Genomic DNA, 19,377 nt, shown 5'->3' with positions numbered 1-19,377 from the left:
TCTTTCCTGCACAAATAATCATCTGACAGTTGGTCAGATTTATCTTGTGACCTTTATAAAGTCCTTAAGATCAAATCACAATAAAATGCTGCTTATGCACTAATTCACAAGTATTTATATACTTTATTTGACATATTTAATAAATATGCAACATGAAGTAAGTTTAGTTGGTAATACTTCTACTTAAGTGTGAAGACTTTTATTGTAATGGATTTTGTTTTGTTTTTTCATATAATGGTGTTTCTACTTTTACTTAAATAAACCAGTGGTTCTTGAAGTGGGGTCCGGGGATCCCTGGGGGTCCTTGAAGTGATTCCAGGGGTCCCTCACAGAATGTATTTATAATATATTTTCCATCCAGAAGTAACACAATAACAGAATATGTGACCATTTTGGTCATGGTTTTCACAGACGTCCTGTAATAAAACATCTTAAAGCAGAAATCTTATCAGATGGGGGGGTCCTTGGTCTAATTTGGCACAGTTTAGGGTCATTGACGTGAAAAGGTTTGAGAAGCAGTGAAGTAAAGGATCTGACTACTTGTTTCACGTCCGACTATTAAGCTATGGGAGAAAGTGCCGATGTAACAGTTTGTCAGCGACGCTTTTATTTGGAAAAGCTTCGCCGGAAACGGAGTTTTTCGCGGCGCTATCAGACTTGACGGTGAGCGCTGGGAGCCGGAGGGCGGCAGGCAGTCACACAGTGAAAGTGAAGGCGGAGACCAGCCCAGTGCCGAAAACTCAGCCTCTTCTGGATCACGTTCAACTTCACTGAACAACCCCAAAAAACGATCCAAAAAAGTAAGACTTGAAGAGGAAGGAAGACAAGAAAAAAAGAGAAAAAAACGCGAGGTGCTCCTAACTTCTTTTCAACGCTATCTGCCAAGAATTGTCTTCCGGTGTTGACTTTTTTTTTTTTTTTTTTTTTTTTTTTTTGCGAGCCACTGCAAGAGAAAAAACCCTCCAAAGCACAAAGTTGAACGTGAGAAATGTGAAGCTACCGGCTTGTGTGTTGTCAACCCAGGCTCCAGGATTCCCTATTAATCCATGCAGTACAGTGCAATGGTACGTGAACATGGATTATTATTGCTTTGAAATGTTGTGATAACGCGCTTTGTGATACTGTAACACTGTCTCCTGTACGCGGACGGGCCAACATTGTCTACTAAAACCTGGCACTGCCTATGTTAACATCTCATTCCCCTTAATTTGGCAAATGAACTCTTGTGCGGACTGTTGACAGCTCTGTAGGACACACACACACACACACACACACACACACACACACACTGCAGCAACAATGTTTAACTTCCAGTCCTTTCATCAGTAAAAGCTACTATATTGCCATTTGGCTTTGTTTGGAGTGTTTTTCCAACTTCATTAAAGCAATGAATCAGGTGTTCAGATTTATCTAAATTATTTGTCCCTTTTAATAAAATCTGACATTTAGAAATACATTTTAAAAAAACAAGATTCCCTCTAATGTGTGAAAGTTTCCAACTAAGTATAATTTTGCCTGTCTTTAGTAGATTTACTGTTTTTTATTCTGCAGTAGACAATACAATTAATATATCATCTGCAGTTGGAAGTAAGCACAAGATAAATGTCCCCTTGCAGTCAGAAAATATTGAATTTGTGCCATCAGGATTTATTTCAGAAGCAGAGCACTGAAAGGTAAATAAGCTGAGTTCATGGCCAACTGTGTGCTTGACAAAGTAAACAAACAAACAAACAAAAAAAAAAGAGCAAAAAGTTTGTTTTGACTGTGTGAGCAGGGCAGACACTGAGTTGAATTATCTAAAGTGGAAAAGCAGTTACAGCGCGTGTTGTTGACGCGGGGGCTCAGGGGTAAAAAAGAAAAAAAAAAAAAAAGGTGGCAGAGCTGCGGAGGGAAATGTCCTTCTTCCGTTTGTGTGCGCCTGAAGCTGTGGTCCAAAGTCCCTCTCAAGCTCATAAAACAATTCAAATGGAGTGAGGGGGGTAAATGAATTGTCTGTTGTGTTTTCACATAGCCGAGGAGGAGAAGGTGCTGGATGGTGGATAGGGGGTTGTGTGTGTTTGGAGGAGGAGGAGGAGGAGGTGGAGGAGGAGGAGGAGTGTGACTGTGTAATTACGTGGGTGAAAAAAAAAAAAAAAAAAGGAAAAAAAGTTGGGTCTGATTTGCTGGAATCGCGCAGCACCCGAAGGTGCACCGGTCGATTTTCATATCAAGTTTGGCGAAAGCAAGGGGTGAACATCACACACCGAAGCTCCTCACAATGCTTTTATGAACGAGATATCAGTGCACCGACACGCGCAAAGAAGCCCGTGTAGTAGAGGAGCGCGCAGCACCGGCTTTACGAGCTCCAAGTACATCAAGTGCTTTATACCGTGCGTGTCAACTCCTCCTCAAAATCCTCCTGCCTATAGCTTCTCCTGCTCTGCGGACAAGACAATCTTTTGGATCGGGACAATTCATGGATGTTCTCGGATAACCTTTTTTTTTCTCGTTTGACGCGGATAGCTGCTCCACAGTCTCGCACGGTGCACATCGGTCCAGGAATGGCGCGATAAAGTGATCAGAGGAATCAGTCCAAGTACATTCACTTTCTGTGTTGCCGTCTCGTCATGTATTCTCCAATTTGTCTTACTCAGGTATTTGTGTCTTTTTTTAAATATACACATATAAAATGCTTTTTTTTTTTTTAATGCAACTGTTACAAGGCAGTGGTCATGGGAGGAGGGGGGAAGAGAAAGTTAGGTGTACGCGTCAGGATTGTGCAGTTTAATTTCAGCGTTAGAAACTGTTTTCATAATTCACACTTAGAATGATTTTTTTCTCCTGAGCGATTTACGCCGCGTAAAAACCAAGCCAAATTTAAGTTCTTGTTCCAAATTTCATGCGTTTGCGCTGTAATTATTGTGATTTTTTTTTTTTACTTTCAAGGTTTTAGATTGTAATGAAAACTGTAACAAAAAAATCATTTTAACAGCCACACAGACATTTCAAAGTCGCCACTGTGCCAATCTTTCTGTGTCTTTGTGTGCGTAAAGTTGTGCGTAAAGATGATTTTAAGATAGAACTTATCATCATGATAATCCCGTATAGTTGGCACAGGTATTCTCATTTTCTCTCAGGTTTAATTGGGTTATTTGCGTCCTCCAGTAACCTCACACACACACACACACACACACACGCACACACTTCCTCAGCCTCACTCTAGCCGTGTTTATATATTTTTTTCCACGTGTATATTTTTTATTTAGAGCAAAACCCCTATACTTTAGTGAAGTGTACTGGAAGCAGATAAAGCCACTTTCACTGTAGGAAGATCAAACGTGTGATAAGGTTGATTCAGGTTGGACAGAGTAGCTGCCTGTTTTGGCTGACTCAGTTTTACTGTTTATATTTTACTTGGCATAAGTAAGTGATTGACTGAGATGTGGTTTAGTTTGTACTTAAGAGGATTGTGCTTTTATGGCCCCAGCTGAAGTGCACTGCGTAGGCCCTGGCCAAGTCATTTATCTTTACAGCATTTGGCTTAAGACTGGTTGAAAAAAAAAAAAATTAAGAGAATATTTAAAGTGTTTTTTTAAACAGGAAACCAGATGTGAGAAGGATTTCAGAGACAGTTGCTTCGGAGCGAATTTACTAGCATTTGCTGCTTACTTTTGTCAGTTTAATTGACAAGTTTATAGTGAGAGGATGACATTAAAAGGAGTTCTGAATTATTATTTTTTTTACCTCTTTAAAAAGCCAACAGATACGTGTTGTATCCAAAGTAAATATACTACATTTTAAAACTAGAATCAGTAGAGAATAAAAAAAGTTTTATTTACAATGTGTGATATGGTTTTAATTTGACATTAGTGTACTGGAGCAGAGTTTTATTGGCCTGAAAAGTGCAGACCAGAAATGTGGCTTCTCTGAGGAGCACCAGCGGCAGGCACAGATAAGAAGTGGATTTCTGTGGTTTCCTACAGCCCGCGAGCATGCGTGCCTCCGAAAAAGAACAAAACTCTTCAAACGCCTGCTCTAAAGGAGCTGTTTATACTTGTTCAATTACAAATTTTAATGACCTAAAACAAAGATAAGTTAATGTTTCCACTTCTCACTCACCGCTGCTATAATTAATGACTACTTATAAATCATGCACCCCATCCTGTGCATTCCTAAACTTACACGGAACAAATATATTAAGAGATTATTAAAATTTGTTTAAGAATTACATGGCTATTGTTGGTGAAAAAGCCTGTAGGCCAGTAAACTGTCGGCTTGATTTAGCTTTTTTAGTCGTAAGGTGATGCACTGTCAGGATAAATTATGTCAAATGCGGATTGCAAAATTAATATTCATTCATTTTCTTCTTTTTGACTCGTATTTGAAATATTTTTCAATGGAGAATTAAAGGTGTTATGGTGTAAAGTAAAACAGTAAAAATGTAGAACACTAGAAACAACAGATAAGCTTTATGTGAAAGTCAAATTTGTGCTGAAAATATTTCCACAAATATTAAACTGAATCTGTGAGAAGTTATTATAGAAATAACTTCACGCAATTGTGCTGTAATTAAAATAGATGAACAAAGTAGGCCACAGATTTAGTATCAGTGACTAACCTCAGGTTTTTGGAATGAAGCAGGGCAAGTGTCACTCTGTGTGTTAGCCTCAACACTTGGCATCAACTTCTATTCGAGTCCTAACTCAACCTTTGCAAATACCTTTCACACAATTGTTTCATTTTCATTTTTTTGCTCTCTGTGTCTGAGTATTTAATCCATTTTGAATATGCAGCCTTCATATGATCTCAGCTGTTTGCCGGGAGAAAAGGGAATCTCATCAACTTTATATTCTGTAACTGCATCCGACTCTGCCCCTTCCAGCTTATCCACCATCCTTTCTGAACATGGCATAAGTTCACATCGGAATGTGGATAATTTGATAAGAAAAATGCAACTGCGTGGGGCGCATGCTCTCTGCAGCAGCACAGGAGTCCCGCTCAGAGCATGCTCGGGAAATGAGAGCGGAGACGCGAGTGCTTTCAGTCACCGGGCTTGGTGCTATTGTAGTGCTGGCAGTTGATATAAACAGTGGAATTTCCTTGTCATACCTGCAGTATGTCCAAATACATCTAGGATGGTAAAACCAGTGTTGTTATGTGAATAGAAATGTCTTGACTTAACTGCCACTAAGATATTATTTGAGTGCTTATGAAGAATGGTTTATTTGGTGTCTAACTTCCCTTCTGCCTGAGAATACCAGCTGACTAAACCCATGTTTCTCTACTGTGTTTTTCTGATTACATTTCTCTCTCCTCTCTCTCCTCTTCTCACTGTGTCTCTTGGACGCTCCAGGATGAATTTCATCCCTTCATCGAGGCACTTCTTCCTCACGTCCGTGCCATTGCCTACACATGGTTCAACCTCCAGGCCAGAAAACGCAAGTACTTCAAGAAGCACGAGAAGCGGATGTCCAAGGATGAGGAGCGCGCGGTGAAGGACGAGCTTCTGAGCGAGAAGCCTGAGGTTAAGCAGAAGTGGGCATCCAGGCTGCTGGCCAAGCTCCGTAAGGACATTCGGCAGGAGTACCGGGAGGACTTTGTCCTCAGTGTGACGGGCAAGAAGCACCCGTGCTGTGTGCTATCCAACCCGGACCAGAAGGGCAAGATTCGCCGGATCGACTGTTTGCGGCAGGCCGACAAAGTTTGGCGTCTGGACCTGGTGATGGTCATCCTCTTCAAAGGCATCCCTCTGGAAAGTACAGATGGCGAGCGCCTTGTCAAGTCTCCACATTGCACCAACCCAGCACTTTGTGTCCAGCCACACCACATAACAGTATCGGTCAAGGAGCTGGACTTGTTTCTAGCATACTATGTCCAGGACCAAGGTAGGGACAAGCTCATACTGTATGTTTCTTTCTGTGTGTGTGTGTGTGTGTGTGTGTGTGTGTGTGTGTGTGTGTGTGTGTGCGTGTGTGCGTGTGTGTGTGTGAGAGCTAACACGCATGCGTGAACGATGGCTTGGCAAGGTCAAGGGTCACATGTGTTACTTTTTGGCAGTCTCACTGAGGTTGGCTGAGATCACCGCTCCGATGGCCAGACAAATAAACATAAGAAATCTGATCGTCAATACTGTATATAAGCAGAATACATATTTACATGTCTTGAACATAGCAGGACACTAAACAAAAATACAATCAATCAAACATTAAATGTAGAACATGTCTTTAAAATGTGTGTTTGAATTGCTCTATTCCAGCAGCAGCTCCCATTCATGTTCAGTGATTATTCAGTTACTATAATTTGCACAGGCTATGTATTATCTCATACACACACATCCACACAGGCATGAGGGACTACACACACACACACACACACATACATACTGCACACCTCTTCTATTTGTTTGAATCTTAAGTAGTGACATTTGTGGAAAGTTACAGTAAAGACTGGTTAATTAAAACAAATCCAACAGCAGTACATGTGTGTATACTGAGATTATACAACACTAACTCTGGTTTCCTCTAAAACCTTTTTTTTTATTTTTTTTATTTTTTTTGTGTTATTTCACATCACATTTTAAACTGTCCCCATAGTCCCATTGTAATATCACTAACCCTAACCCTAACACTAACCCATAATGTAATACTATGTGACTATACAACTCAATTTATTAAATCCCATATTAACAATATTATTTCAAATGAGAAGTCCACCATTAAATAATTGTAATATCTATATAAACCTATTGCTGACTATAAATCACATCCCATCTTAGCTGAAGACATAAGTACACTTTAGGCCTTTTTAATATTTGCTAATACATTTCAGTTGCTACTATTTAAGTATATACGTGATAGCATTTTTTGTCTGCTATAAATCAAGTGTGTGATGAATGTGCGATGGTGTTAAAGCTGAAATAGAAACCTCTTTCTTTTCTTAGTTCCTGAAAAGCTGGTTTCTTTTAGATGAAAGCCTTTTGCGGACACAGTGGTGTGTTCAATGTTCAATGTGAAGCCTGAACTGTGTGTTGTCTTCTTCTTTTTTTCTTTTTTTTTAACGTGTGAAATGAGAGTTTGAAATTTGCCAGCTACTGCAATAGGTTTATGACATGAACATTTTTTTAAATAGGTGTGTTAAAATCATTCTTTTTTTCCTTTTTGTTTTTTTCATTGGAGTGATATACAACCAGAAGAATGTTGCTCACTAATTTAAAAAAAAAAAGAAAAAAAGAGGGATTTACTGTTACTGAAACATTTGCACACCAGAGCTGAGCTGCATGCCAGCATAGATAATTTAAGACAATATTTATTCATAGAAATGATTTTGCTAAAGCAGTTTTGAAGTGTCAGAAACCGCACTTTTAAATCCAACAGTCCACACTAAGTATAAAGAGAGGTGAAGAGTAGTTAAGAATAGACATGGGACAGGTTCTGCTGTAAATATGACTCAGATCAATGCTGTAAATCTTAAAAATGATTCTTATTTACTCAGCTAATCCATTTCTTTGTAGCAGAATTTAAAGCTTACACCTTTACCAACTCTTTCAAAATGAAACTCCTCAACAACAAAAAAAAAAAGGTGTGTTGTGTGTATATATGTAATTAGGTCTCAGTCATTCATGCAGTCTTACACTCCACCATAGGAATCCCCCCCTATAGTATTTCCTTGTTGAAATTTCCTTGTATTAAATCTATTGCAGCAACATTGAATAACCCCACCAATGCTTAGCTGTGGAGGGAGAGGTGGCTGTATAGCTAGCTCATTATCATCAAACCCTGAGCACCATTTTGTGTTTGATAAGTGCCAGGGAAAGCAGAAGGCACAGCACACAGACAATAATGGTTGCCACTGGCACCGGAGTTGGCATCAGACCCTCTTTTGTGTCTTTTGTAGGATGCCACCGCTTCTCCAGTTTGCATCTGCTGCATTTTTAACTGTTCAGCACCAACTCCAAAATGTCTCCACAGTGCCGCTTTTTTCATAATATACAAACGTTGGACTTCTAAATGCGTGTGCCTGTGTTAAACATTGTGAACGATGTTTGAGCAGGTATTATTTTAAGGGAAACATGCTTCCTCCGCTGTGGAGAAAGAGCAACATACTGGCAGAAACATTGATTTTTAAGTGCTTGTTCTCTTTCGTCGGTTAATACTTTGAGTCTGATTCAACATCGCATTGCGGATCACATGCGATTATTTACTGTTGTCTACAAAATTTCTGTTGGTTGAAACTTTGGCAAATACAAAATAGCATTCTTTTACCGGATCACAGTGACGGCCGTGCTTTTTTTTTTCTTTTTTCCCCCCCTTGTTTCGTATTTGCAAGCTAAAGCGGCTTTTTCCTTTTCTTCAAGTTACCAAGCAGTGCCCACCTTCAGACAATGCAGCCATATTGTGGTAGCGTGCGGCACGGCGCCATTTTGTTTTTGCACTGTGCCAGGGAGGCAGGCAAATCACCAGTAATGGTTGTTAGAGGTTTGGAGGTTGGCATCAAACCCTCTTTGTCTGCTTGCAGCATGCCTTTGATTCGTTGGTTGGCATCCGCAATGCAGCGGGCACGTTGGAAAGTTTTTTGACAGTGGCAGAATGGAAGCCGCTGCCTTTGTTCTGCTGCAACTGCACGAAACAAACAAACATACAATCAAATACAAAGAAACTAGCAAACGGCTCTGTATGAAACAGAATCTGGTATTTGTGCGAACTGCTAGAAAAAAAAAACGAGTCCATATTGTGCTTTTTAAAATTGTCCTTTCCGTGCTGCTATGTGGCACTTCTGCTTTGTTGTGTTATATAAAATATGTTGCTGCCGTAATTAACTCAACTGATTTTTTTTTTTGTCCTTGTTATTTTTCATGCCAAAAAATCAGTAAGTTCAGCCTGTATTTGTTTTTGATTCTGGTGGGTCGCTGCCTGAGAAAGGTCGGCGGGTTGGCAGCGAGTGTGCTGGTTGAATTTAGAGAGGGCACTCAGCCCCCTTGTTCTGGGGCACAGACGCGTTTAGCCAGGCAGGGCTGTAGCACCCATGTGCATGCCCAGATGAATGCCCGCTGGGAAGTAGGCTGGGGGCTGGGAGTGGGGGTTGTGGCATCCATTGTGCCAACTGGCAGGCCGTGTTCAACACAGGGCCCTGGCTTTTCACACACACACACACACACACACACACACACACACACACACACACACTGCAGTTGTACTCCAGTGCACTGTTTTATCTTAATCTGATAAAACAATAAGTGCAATTCTATTTTTTCTCCTTCTTCAAATCATCGCCTCTTCCCACCTGGATTCATATTTTGCATATCCAGTTTGACAACTTGATGGAATAGTCGTAACAGGGCTTGTAGATAATGGTCATGCTAGGACATGTTAGAATACTGTGGGGCTGGTTTGTATTTGGTTTTGTTTAAAGGTGCTCATCACTACTTTCTCAACAAATGTTGGAATGTAGTAATTGGAAGCGCTCAGTCCCGTGTATTTATATGTTTTTGTTCTCTTTACACATGTATGTAATTCATTCAATAAATGAATAAAACAATTTGAGTAAGATACACAAGCAAAATCCAAATGAAGAATTAGGAGGAAGCTTGGAAAGTATTCTGGAAAAGGTCTGCCATTCACGTTCCTCAGATACCTCAGTTATAAAATGAATTGGACGTGAAAGTAGTTTGAAGTGGAATGAAGCAGGGATGGTAGTAGAAATGAGAAATGACTGAATTCGGAACATTTTGAAAAGTTATCAGTGGATTTCCTCATAACCGGTTAGTGAAAAGGATTGCTGAGGTAGGCCGGTGGGAGACTAAAGAAGTTAAGGTCAAGCAGCTTTCCCATTACTCTGCCGCTGAAAGTTAACACCACCATAAAACATCATTACCTTGACTTTCCCCCCCCCCCCCCCCCCCCTCTAGTAACGTAACTTCTTTTTTTTTTTCACACCGTCATGATAGTTTGTGGAAATGGATGGATTACCTCCGAATACATGCTGCCATGTTAATGGAGACCTTGTTTTACGAGCGGCAGACTTAACCTCTGGCCCCGGGGTCGTGACCTTTGCAAAGAGATGTGACAGGGTGTCCTCTGAAGTTTAATTGAGCAAAACAGATCAGTGAAAACGCGCCGTTGTAGGCCCAGGGCACGTGGAGGAGGAAGACTTTTTGCCTGGGGGGGGGGGGGGGGTTGGTGGTCAGGGGAGGAGGTAGGGGAGCTGCTCATAAGCCCCCCTTGTTGACCTCCTCAATCGGGGTCAAACCACGGCGGTCGCAGGATCACCGGTGGTCTCTTGGCAACTGTTTGTCTCCACTCCCCCGCCACTCCTTCTGGTCTGGCTGGTGGTCCCTTGGTTCACTGGCCTAAGTGAGGGGGAGTAGGCATCGCTGACTCCCCCCCCCCCCCACCCTCCCCCTCTCTCACCACCTCCTCACCCCCCCTATCCAATCCCTCAGGCTGGGTAGCCTGGCTGGTCTCTGTCTTGAAGACTGGTCATTGCCTGCTCACTTCGCCGTTTGCATCTCGTTTTCCGCCCGGCTGCCTCGGAGGCTTTGGTCAGGCGGCCAGAGCGGAGGCCTGACCTTCTGGGTCACAGTGGAGGTCTGTGACTAAGCACAACATCTATTCCTCCCTCCCCGCATCCCCTTATCCTCCTCTACCATCAGGAATCACCCCTGCGGCACACTGCCCAGCCAAATGACTCTCTCACTCCTCTCTCTCCCCCGGTCTCTTTTCTTTTCTCCCTCTCTGGCTTCTCCTCAAGCCAGAGACTCCGACCATGACAGCTGTCCCGGGCCCAGGCGCTCGGCCAGAGAAAGGGTGGCTGGGTTTATGCCAGAAGCGTGAAACAAAACTTGTTGTAAAGCAGACAGCATTATAAGGACACTACTGTTTGTCCTCCCTATTTTGGGTTAAGTCAAGTTATTCAGCTCCATTTCATTGTCAAGTCTGGTGATATGATATTAGGAAAAGAAAAGTCTCAGAAATGGGTGTTTAGGAAGCAGAGTGGAATTTTATTCTTGGACATAAATTCTAATGGTGAACATTCAAAGCAAAATCAGCAAGACAGTAAAACACAAATCCCGGGAAAAACCTTCAGTGATGACTCCAGGACCATATAGTAAAACTCCTCGGAGTGAACTGCACAACCCTGTGCTTAGCTTCTATTCTGGCTTCCTTATTAGTATGCAATAGAGCCTGCGGTGTCTGGCTACCTCTCTCTCTGAGCCATAACCTATCGAACACATTCTCTCAATCTAATCCACTTAGAACTCCCTCCCAGCTTCACCGCTTGCCTTATTGATTTCCGCTTCCCACTAAATGTCTTCCCGATCCTTTTTCTCTTAACCCGGGAGCTATTTGTGTTTTTTTGCAATGTTGTGTACGTTTGCTTGCTTTCTTTGTTTTCTTTCTTGTTTCTTGCTTTCTTTATTTTTTCTCTCTTTTATGATTACTTTCTTTCCGTCTTTCCCTCTTTCCTTCTTAATGACTTCAGCCCCTCTCTGGGATCCTTGGTTGTTTGTGATCTTCATCTGACTTTCCTCTGCCTTCTTTCCCTTCCTGCTCTTTGTCAAACACTAACCTGGGTGCAGTGCAGCCAGGTTGCCTGGCTCAGTATGAAGCTTGTGTTATTAGCAGCAGGGTTTTGCTCGAGCAAATACCTCAAGGCTTAAACAGGCCGTGTTACCTCCTTAGCCCTCTTTTGTGTGCCATGTGTACATAAATCTCCATGGAAACAAGGCAACTCGGAGCAGAGGCCACAGAGAAATGTGGATGCCTTCTTTCTCAACAAAATTTACAACTCCCTCTTTTGCTCTGCAACAGTGTGTTTAATTTGCTTGTGTCACAGTTTGCGCTGTTGCATCCGTCAAAAAATGGGGCACGGCCTTTCTTTGGGACTGTAAGGCCCAGGCATTGTGTTGAAAAGGCTTTTCTTGTCTGTTTCAGCAGGAGACTCAGTTTTGCGTTTGTGGCTACACTTGTTTAAAGACTGCAGTTTGTGTCATTAGTCTATGGTTAAGATCTCAGCTTCACCACACTTTCCCAGGCTTTCGGGGAGGACCCCAAATGCATTTCAAATCCCCCCGAGGCCACTTGACTGGAGGACCGGCACCTCCCACTCCTCCCGGATAGATTCCCCACCCCCACCCTGTCTGCCGGTCCTCCCAAATGAAGACAAATAGGTACATTCACCCCCTATCCCAGGCACTACACTGTACCTCACTGTCCTGCCTTACAAAGGCCCTCCCTGCTGCCCAAGCTTCTCCATCCAATGGCTGCCCTCTCTTCTTTGCCATCACAGTAGCATAACTGCTAGAAAAACATACTATCGTCCCATCTGCCTGCTAGACTGGTCATGTGAGACAGCAGGGTCTGTAGTGGAAAGAGGGGTAAGAATGTAGAGAGGGGAGAAACAAAAGTCTTAGATAGAGAATTCACGTGAAGATGTTTTTTGACCTCACTTTTTTTTTTCAAGTCAGCAAGTAGAAAAGAACCCCTCAAGTACCAGACTGAGACTTTCTTGCAAAAGCCAATCCCTTTCACCCAGGAAGGAGCCTTGTGAACAACCAATGAAGGGAAGAAAAAAATGGGAAGGGGTAGTAGGTGGGGTGTGATGGGGAACTTTGGGCAGGGACAGACAATCAGAGTGGTTGCCCAGGAGACACTAACTTCTCTGTGCAGCCCCCCTTCCTCCACCCCCCACCCTGCTTTACCCCATCAAAGTCTTTTCAGTCCAGACAGGGCCGATCAGTGGCCCAGAGTGATGGTTGTCTCTTCTTTTGTCTGGCGGTACAGTACAGCCCATCACTGTGACGGCTCGACAAGACCTGAGCGGGACAGAAAAAGAAAGGCCTGCCATTGCAGCGCTGTGCAAAATGTACTTTTGGGTGGGCATGTTGCTGTTTGGGCTGAGGGGGTGTGGGGGGGGCGAATCCCTAGAGGATTTCTTTCTAATGTCAGTGCAGCGGGTCAAAGAGGGGATATGGCGTCTGGGGCTTGGGAATGGCCTGCTTGGGACGGATTCATCAGCGCCCCATTGAGTTGTCAAAGCTAGCCAAAAGCTTCCACTCCTCCCTCACATATGTCAGGTTCACTGGAAAAGCTCCCAAATTTAGAAATCAACTATCGATCAGCAGAAGATGCCACATATTCAATGTAGTAAACAACCCAAACCCCCAATATCCCAATATGGTTGGTTGTTTTTATTGACCCACACAGCAAGAAAAGTTATAGAGCCGCAGAAAAGGCAGGAAAATTTACATTTTTAGCACCTACATAAACATGCTGACTTTTATGAAAGACAGCATCTTTGAGCAATGAGGCTGTGTGTGATTAAAGTAAGCTATATAGAAGTAATGACAGGAGGAGAGGAAATATGGATGCTTTGTTGGTTGGTTTTCACATTGCCTCTTTACATCAAGGCAATAAAACAAAAAAAAACATATAAACAGAATAAAAAGAAAAATAGATAAATGCCCATTTCCTGCATATTTCCTCCAGAGATACCCACATAAATATGTTTGAATTAAATTTAGACATGGCATAAGCACAGCATCCGCAACTTGTAACTTTTAATCAGAAACTCTCAAAACAAAACTCCACGCCTTTGCCAATTTCTGCAAAGGAAAATTCTAGACTGAGCTTCAAAGCTAAACTATAAAATGTAACCATCAATCACAATTTATTCCCAAGTATTCCCTTTTGCCATGACGTTTGCAAAATTTGATTAGATGTGAATTTAGATGGTCGGATCTTCTTTTAACCAGAAGGAAATGCTGTCTATCGGTTTAGTAATGATGAGATTATTTGGCCCGTGTGCAACTTCTATGTGTCCTAGGAGTCCAGTGCTGTCTGGACACTGTGATAAATGCCCCCCACAGCACTAACAGGATGGTTAATGAAGCCCGTTATTTTTACTGGGAAGGAACGGGGCTTGTTACCATGGTGCCTTCTGAAAGCCTATATGATCTGGCTCCAGATAGCTTGGATTCTTCTCAAATTGGTCTGCACTCTCCCTACTGGCACAAGACTCCAGCTGGTAGTTAAACTGCACTGACTTTTAGAAAATCCTTCCAAAATTTCTTTATGCAAACACAAAAATGCACACAAGGCGACACACTCACGCACCCGATATGTACACACATGCAGGAAAACCGTGGACTTATTTACAGCACACACACACACACACACACACATGTGATTCTTGCTAACCTGCTCTACAGCTCAAAAGACTGCTTTTAGATTCAATGAACCGCAGCTCCTCAGTAACAGCAGCGCTCTAGCGTCTGTCGGGGCAAAAAATATTTAAAGTGAGAGCGCTTTAAAAAGTTGTTCCAGATTTACCACGTCAAAATTGTAATTAGGCCTCCAACATGTGCGCAGCCCTACAACCCACAATTACACAGAGAATTCTTACCAAAAAATAACTCTCACCATGTAGCCTCCATTACCAAGAAAATTTGGGTAACGAGAGGTCAGCGAGCCATAATAGTCCCGAGCCCTCATGTGATCTCTGTGGCGTCCCTCCCTTGCCTGTCTAATAAAACACAGACCCCGTCTAATTTGAGCTTTGCCCAACAGGGCGATGATGCAATGGCTCATCTTCCCTCATTGTTTTCACAGAATTGTTTGCAACCTGTGCTCTGGGATTTCTACAGGCTTAACATAGCTTTTTGAGCAGTTACGATAATGACCCTGGTTGACCTACAGATGGTTAAATGAGTAATGCTCAAACTCATCATCTCTTATGGGATCCCAGCTGAGTCCGCATGGTGTTTCCCAGGAACATCTTCATCTGCTTATGCAGGTCTGTTTCACAAACTATTAGACCCTCACCAGACATTTTTTTTCTCCCTTTTTCTGTAAAACCTCTGGCTGTAACTTGGGTTGCCATGTGTGTCTTGTTAAGGGCAGTTATGACAAATGGCAGCAGCTGTACAAACTAATCTCTCTGTAGCTTTCACACATGGCGCCCAATTAACAATGGACCACTGTGGGGCCCTAATCCACGGTGCAGCCATCCTCTAGTCCCGCTTGCTGAGCCAACTGCCCCAGGAGACTCTTCTCCACAGCACTCCTGCTAGCCAGCCTCTAACTCCATTCAGATGGGAGTTGGAGAACACAGCGAGGCCTCCTTGAGTTGAAGATACAGTAGCCATCTTGTTTGTTTGCGTGTGGGGAATCCTGGTTCCCGACGCTGAAGAGCCTGGGTTTTATTTTGTCACTCTGGAGTTCTCTGGGATTGGGTTGCAGCAGCTCGGGGGATCTGCAGGCTACATGTACATATGAGTGTTTGGACACAGACGCTCACATGCACATATGACCTCACGTGTACTCTGCTTGTGGGCGCTTGCATTAAAACACATGCACGCAGCTGCAGCTCATAGATTTAGCAAAGTGGTGGCTGAAGCAGTGGGTGGGAGCAGCGTGTTTTAGTGTGTGTATGTGTATGTGTGATATAGCTTTCCTGTCAGTGGGCATATTTCCAGTAGTTGTATGGTTATAAACTAGCTGTTTCTTGGGGCCTCGGATAGCTGTATGCACTATGTAATGCACTTAGAGTGTGGAGGGAGAGTGCATTCACTACCTCTGCAATCTTATAGGATAATTTACTTTATGAAGGCAGAATGTTAGCCTACACTCTTTATTTAATGCTTCTCTTTTCAGCTTTGGATTTATCCCAGCACAACTACTCATACACACAAACAGTATTTGTCTACTTTCCCAGGAAAAGTTTCAATTTGTGAAGTCCTCCTCTCTGTCCAAGAGCATGTCAGCAGTGCTTCTCATAGCCTCACTGAAGTATTGAGTTTTGAAATACAATTAGTTATTCCAAGTCTGAAATACTATGATTTTTTTTGAAGACTGTGTCATTTGGATGCAAACCAACATGTATTGTTGTTTCCACATCTTCCTCACTCTGATGCAAAACAAAGCCACAAACAGGAGTTTGAGACTTAAAAGGAGGGTGTTGAAGGGTCGACGGCCATCAGGAAAACGATGCGGGCCCCTGCCAAATCTATGACATGAATGAAACAAATGGATGAAGGAAAATGAAAATGGTCGGGGTGTGATCTCTGGCAGGCAGCGTGAAACCAGTGCCAACTATTATGAATGGGAAACCGCTGCTGAGCTAATGAAAAAAAAAAAGAAAGGGAAAAAAAAAACCTCACTTTTTTTTTTCATCCGTCATCCAAGAATAATTAACTGCGCGCAGGCCTTCTGGTGAGGGTGGAGAAAGGCACAAGACACTTGACTAACATCTCACCGCAGAGGAGGACAGTGAAAGACAGAAGGGAGGGGGAGGAAAGGAGAGAGAGAAATATGTGAGGAGGCAGGTGAAACCAATAGAAGTTAAAAGTGAAAAATGTTAAGAGACATTTTTCCTATTTTCCTTATCTAAAATAAAAAGCCACACTGGGTCAAAACAGACTTAATATTATTACAAATTAATTGCAGATCAGATTTAACTTTTTCCATTCTGTTAGACAGACCTCTCTGTCAGCCAATCAACAGCAAATCACTTCTGTTTTTATAATCAAGTGATGGTTGAACTCAAAGCAGACATCTAGCAGTCTCAGCTCATCAGATGTGAAGATTTGTTACCTTTTTAATGTATTTATGAATTCAAAGGGTTTTAAACTGTTGCTTGAACAAAATTGAACACTTTGTTTTTCACTATTTTCTATTACCATTAGTTACAGTCCTACTTTCCTGTCCTGAAGCACACTGCACTGTACTGTATGTATTGCTTACAGCCTTGTCTTATGTAGGCAGGGTGATATGATGGAAAGAGCAGAATGGGGCCCAGATGTAAGTTTATATATAGGACCTGACACGGGTACAGGGCAGTACACCACGCAGAGGCGTTGCATATCACATGCACACTATCACGTACACCACATCCCATAGTGTTAAGGACTATATGTACTGCACGTAAAGCAAAGAAAAGAACAACTGTTAATGATGCATGATGGCCTCAGCGTCATGATACCAGCAGAATTAATGCTGTGAGAAGAAGATGTGGAAGCTAATTACACGAGTTAGGGGGTATAATTAAACAAAACAGACCCAAATTCCAAATAAGTATTTTTAGTATTGTAAGTTTTGACATGTATGCAGGGTTAAACTGGCAGTGTGCTGGTCTCTGGGTTAGTCGCATTTCTTTTTGTCCCTCAGGGACTTGTATGGGCAGACTTTATTTTAATCCATTATCAACTCACCCTGTAGCCAAGAACAACAACATTGTTTTTGTTTTACCATTAAACCTTTTCTTAATCGGCATCTCGTATGCTATGAACATCACCCAGGGCTGACAAAGCGCACACTGTGTGGAGGGTAACGCTCAAAAACAAAAAGTGGTTTCCCCATTATGGCAATCAAAGCAACGTTATCAACGATCAACATATTCTCACCCAGAGACAGAGAGGAGAAGAATGCCCCATTGACTGATACTGCCTGCGAGGCTGGTCGCGCTGATCTCCTGAAGAAAAGACCAGTGTCGCTGGCGGACCCCCACTCCCTCCCAACTGCCTCCCCACTCTTTGCCTTCTTCCCTCTATATACGTATGTCTCAATACTTGGGGGATCTTAGAAGGGGGGGGGAGCTGAAGAGGCCTGCGTGTGTGTGTGTGTGTATTGTCGAGGTGCTGCCGGGCGACTCTATCCCATGCTGGCGGTGTAAGGGGGGGGAGGGGGGGTTCTGAAAAGACGGAGCCGTCACCTGCCAGACTGCTGGAATGTTAATGCCGTGGCTCTGATAATTGGATTTTGTACACACCGTCTGTGAGGAACGTCCAGCAACTTTCCCCCCTTATTGTTCAGCCCAGCCCTGGACCCTCAATAGGGCTTGTCTATGTTTATACAAGCACTCACGTCTCAATAAAGACTGTTTACAATGTGTGTGTGCGTGTGTGTGAGTGTGTGTTAGACTTCTGAACCACAGTGCAAGTGTGTGTGACAAGGAGACTGAAAATGAAAGGAGGAGAGTGTCAGATTAAGTTTTGGCAAATATTAAAGATATTAAGAGATTTGTTGGGTCTTAAAATCCGATTTTTCCAGATTGCAAAAAGATTGTGTTCATACAGCACGACACAAAAGTTTGGACACACTTTCTTACTCAAGTGAATGGGAAGGTGTGTCTAAGCTTTTGACTAATACTGTACTTTATATTCATGTTTTTTCCATAATGAGACATTCAGTTTTGTTTTTTTTTGGTCAAACTATTCATCCCACTATACCAGCGCTGTGCCTACGTGTTGTGAACCTCATGCAGAGTCTAAGGTGGGCACACCCACTCTGAGGTCAGAGGTGAAGAGGAAGCGTTCCCTATTGGTGGAACGTGTGTGAGGCGTACATGATCCGGGATCATTAGGGAAGTTATGGCTCTTGTTTGCGTCAGGGGGAGCCTGGAGTCAGGCCGGGAGCTGTGACGCACTGGTTTCCCTCTCCCTGGCCTCCCATGCTATTTCCACCCGGGCTGCAGCGGCTTGAGCTGGTTAAACGTCTCGGCTGCACTGACCTAAATTCTTCATATTCACCTCAGAAGACCCTTGCCTTAGCCAACCAATAGTTTTTTCCCCCCATCCCTATAGTGCTTCCTATGCAACGCACATAGGCTTTGTTTGTTTATAAAATTTCCTTCCTGTACATAAGGAAATTACGTTTTTAAAAAAAGCCATGCTATTCCCAGCTGTAATCCCTCTGAGCAGAACTGCTAGAAACAATGACAGAGGTTTTTCTTTTGGCAGAGAGACTTGTTGTGGTTAGATAAACAGCCTCTAATTGCATTTAATCTGTGTTAAAGTAAGGCATTTGGAACAATTACTTTGGTATGTTTACCAAACAGCTGTTGTGCGGATCCGTTTTTTCTCACATCTCTCGAAGATGTAATGGATTTGGTTCACCTCGCTGGTTAGTGGGAAAATAAGATGGGCGCTACATTAACTTATGCATGGGTTTGTATTCAGGCTTCAGCTGTTAGAGAAATAACAGCATAAAAATCAATTTAGTTTGGGTAAGATTTCATTAAAGTTAAATGGCTTTTGGTTAAGGTACCAGATTTCCATTTTGTATCAGTGCATCATTGTGTCGCCTCCTCCAAACAAACAAAACTAACACAATAGGAAATCATAGCTCCAACTTCTAATATGATGTTACACTATTTATCATTAGCATCATTTTTAAAACGCAACATGTTAAACTGTAATCAGCAGCATTTTTTTCATGAATATAATTTAAATCCTGTGGTGGTAAAAAAAAAAAAAAGAATCTCTAAAAACTGTCTCATGCAAGAGTGAAAAAAAAGAATCTAGTGTATAACTGTGTTGCAGGCAGGAGTCCTGCATGTTTCTCCACTGTCTTGCTCTTTTCCCTTTAACCTGGCAGTAGTGTTCTGTTGCATAAACAATGGTCT

The 19,377-nt window shown here is 42.6% G+C and overlaps 1 protein-coding gene across 10 annotated transcripts in view; it reads left to right on the top strand.

Moving 5' to 3' along the window:
* Nucleotides 1-920: 920 nt before the first annotated feature.
* The window catches only part of LOC128383344 (nuclear factor 1 B-type-like), a 64,581-nt gene continuing 46,124 nt past the window's right edge, over nucleotides 921-19,377 (top strand). For 8 of the 10 annotated variants that reach the window (XM_053342975.1, XM_053342974.1, XM_053342977.1 and 5 more), the window contains exons 1-2: nucleotides 2,402-2,633; nucleotides 5,333-5,864. In XM_053342975.1, the coding sequence (XP_053198950.1) occupies nucleotides 2,607-2,633; nucleotides 5,333-5,864 (559 nt within the window). In that variant the 5' untranslated portion in view covers nucleotides 2,402-2,606. Of the gene's footprint in view, nucleotides 1,065-2,401; nucleotides 2,634-5,332; nucleotides 5,865-19,377 lie in introns of those variants that run through there. The other 2 variants (XM_053342973.1, XM_053342972.1) reach the window with 1 other exon arrangement.

This window comes from Scomber japonicus, chromosome 22 (assembly GCF_027409825.1).
Source record: "Scomber japonicus isolate fScoJap1 chromosome 22, fScoJap1.pri, whole genome shotgun sequence".
NCBI lineage: Eukaryota > Metazoa > Chordata > Actinopteri > Scombriformes > Scombridae > Scomber > Scomber japonicus.
Note: the sequence above shows the minus strand (reverse complement) of the source record. Positions and strands in the feature narration are given on the sequence as shown.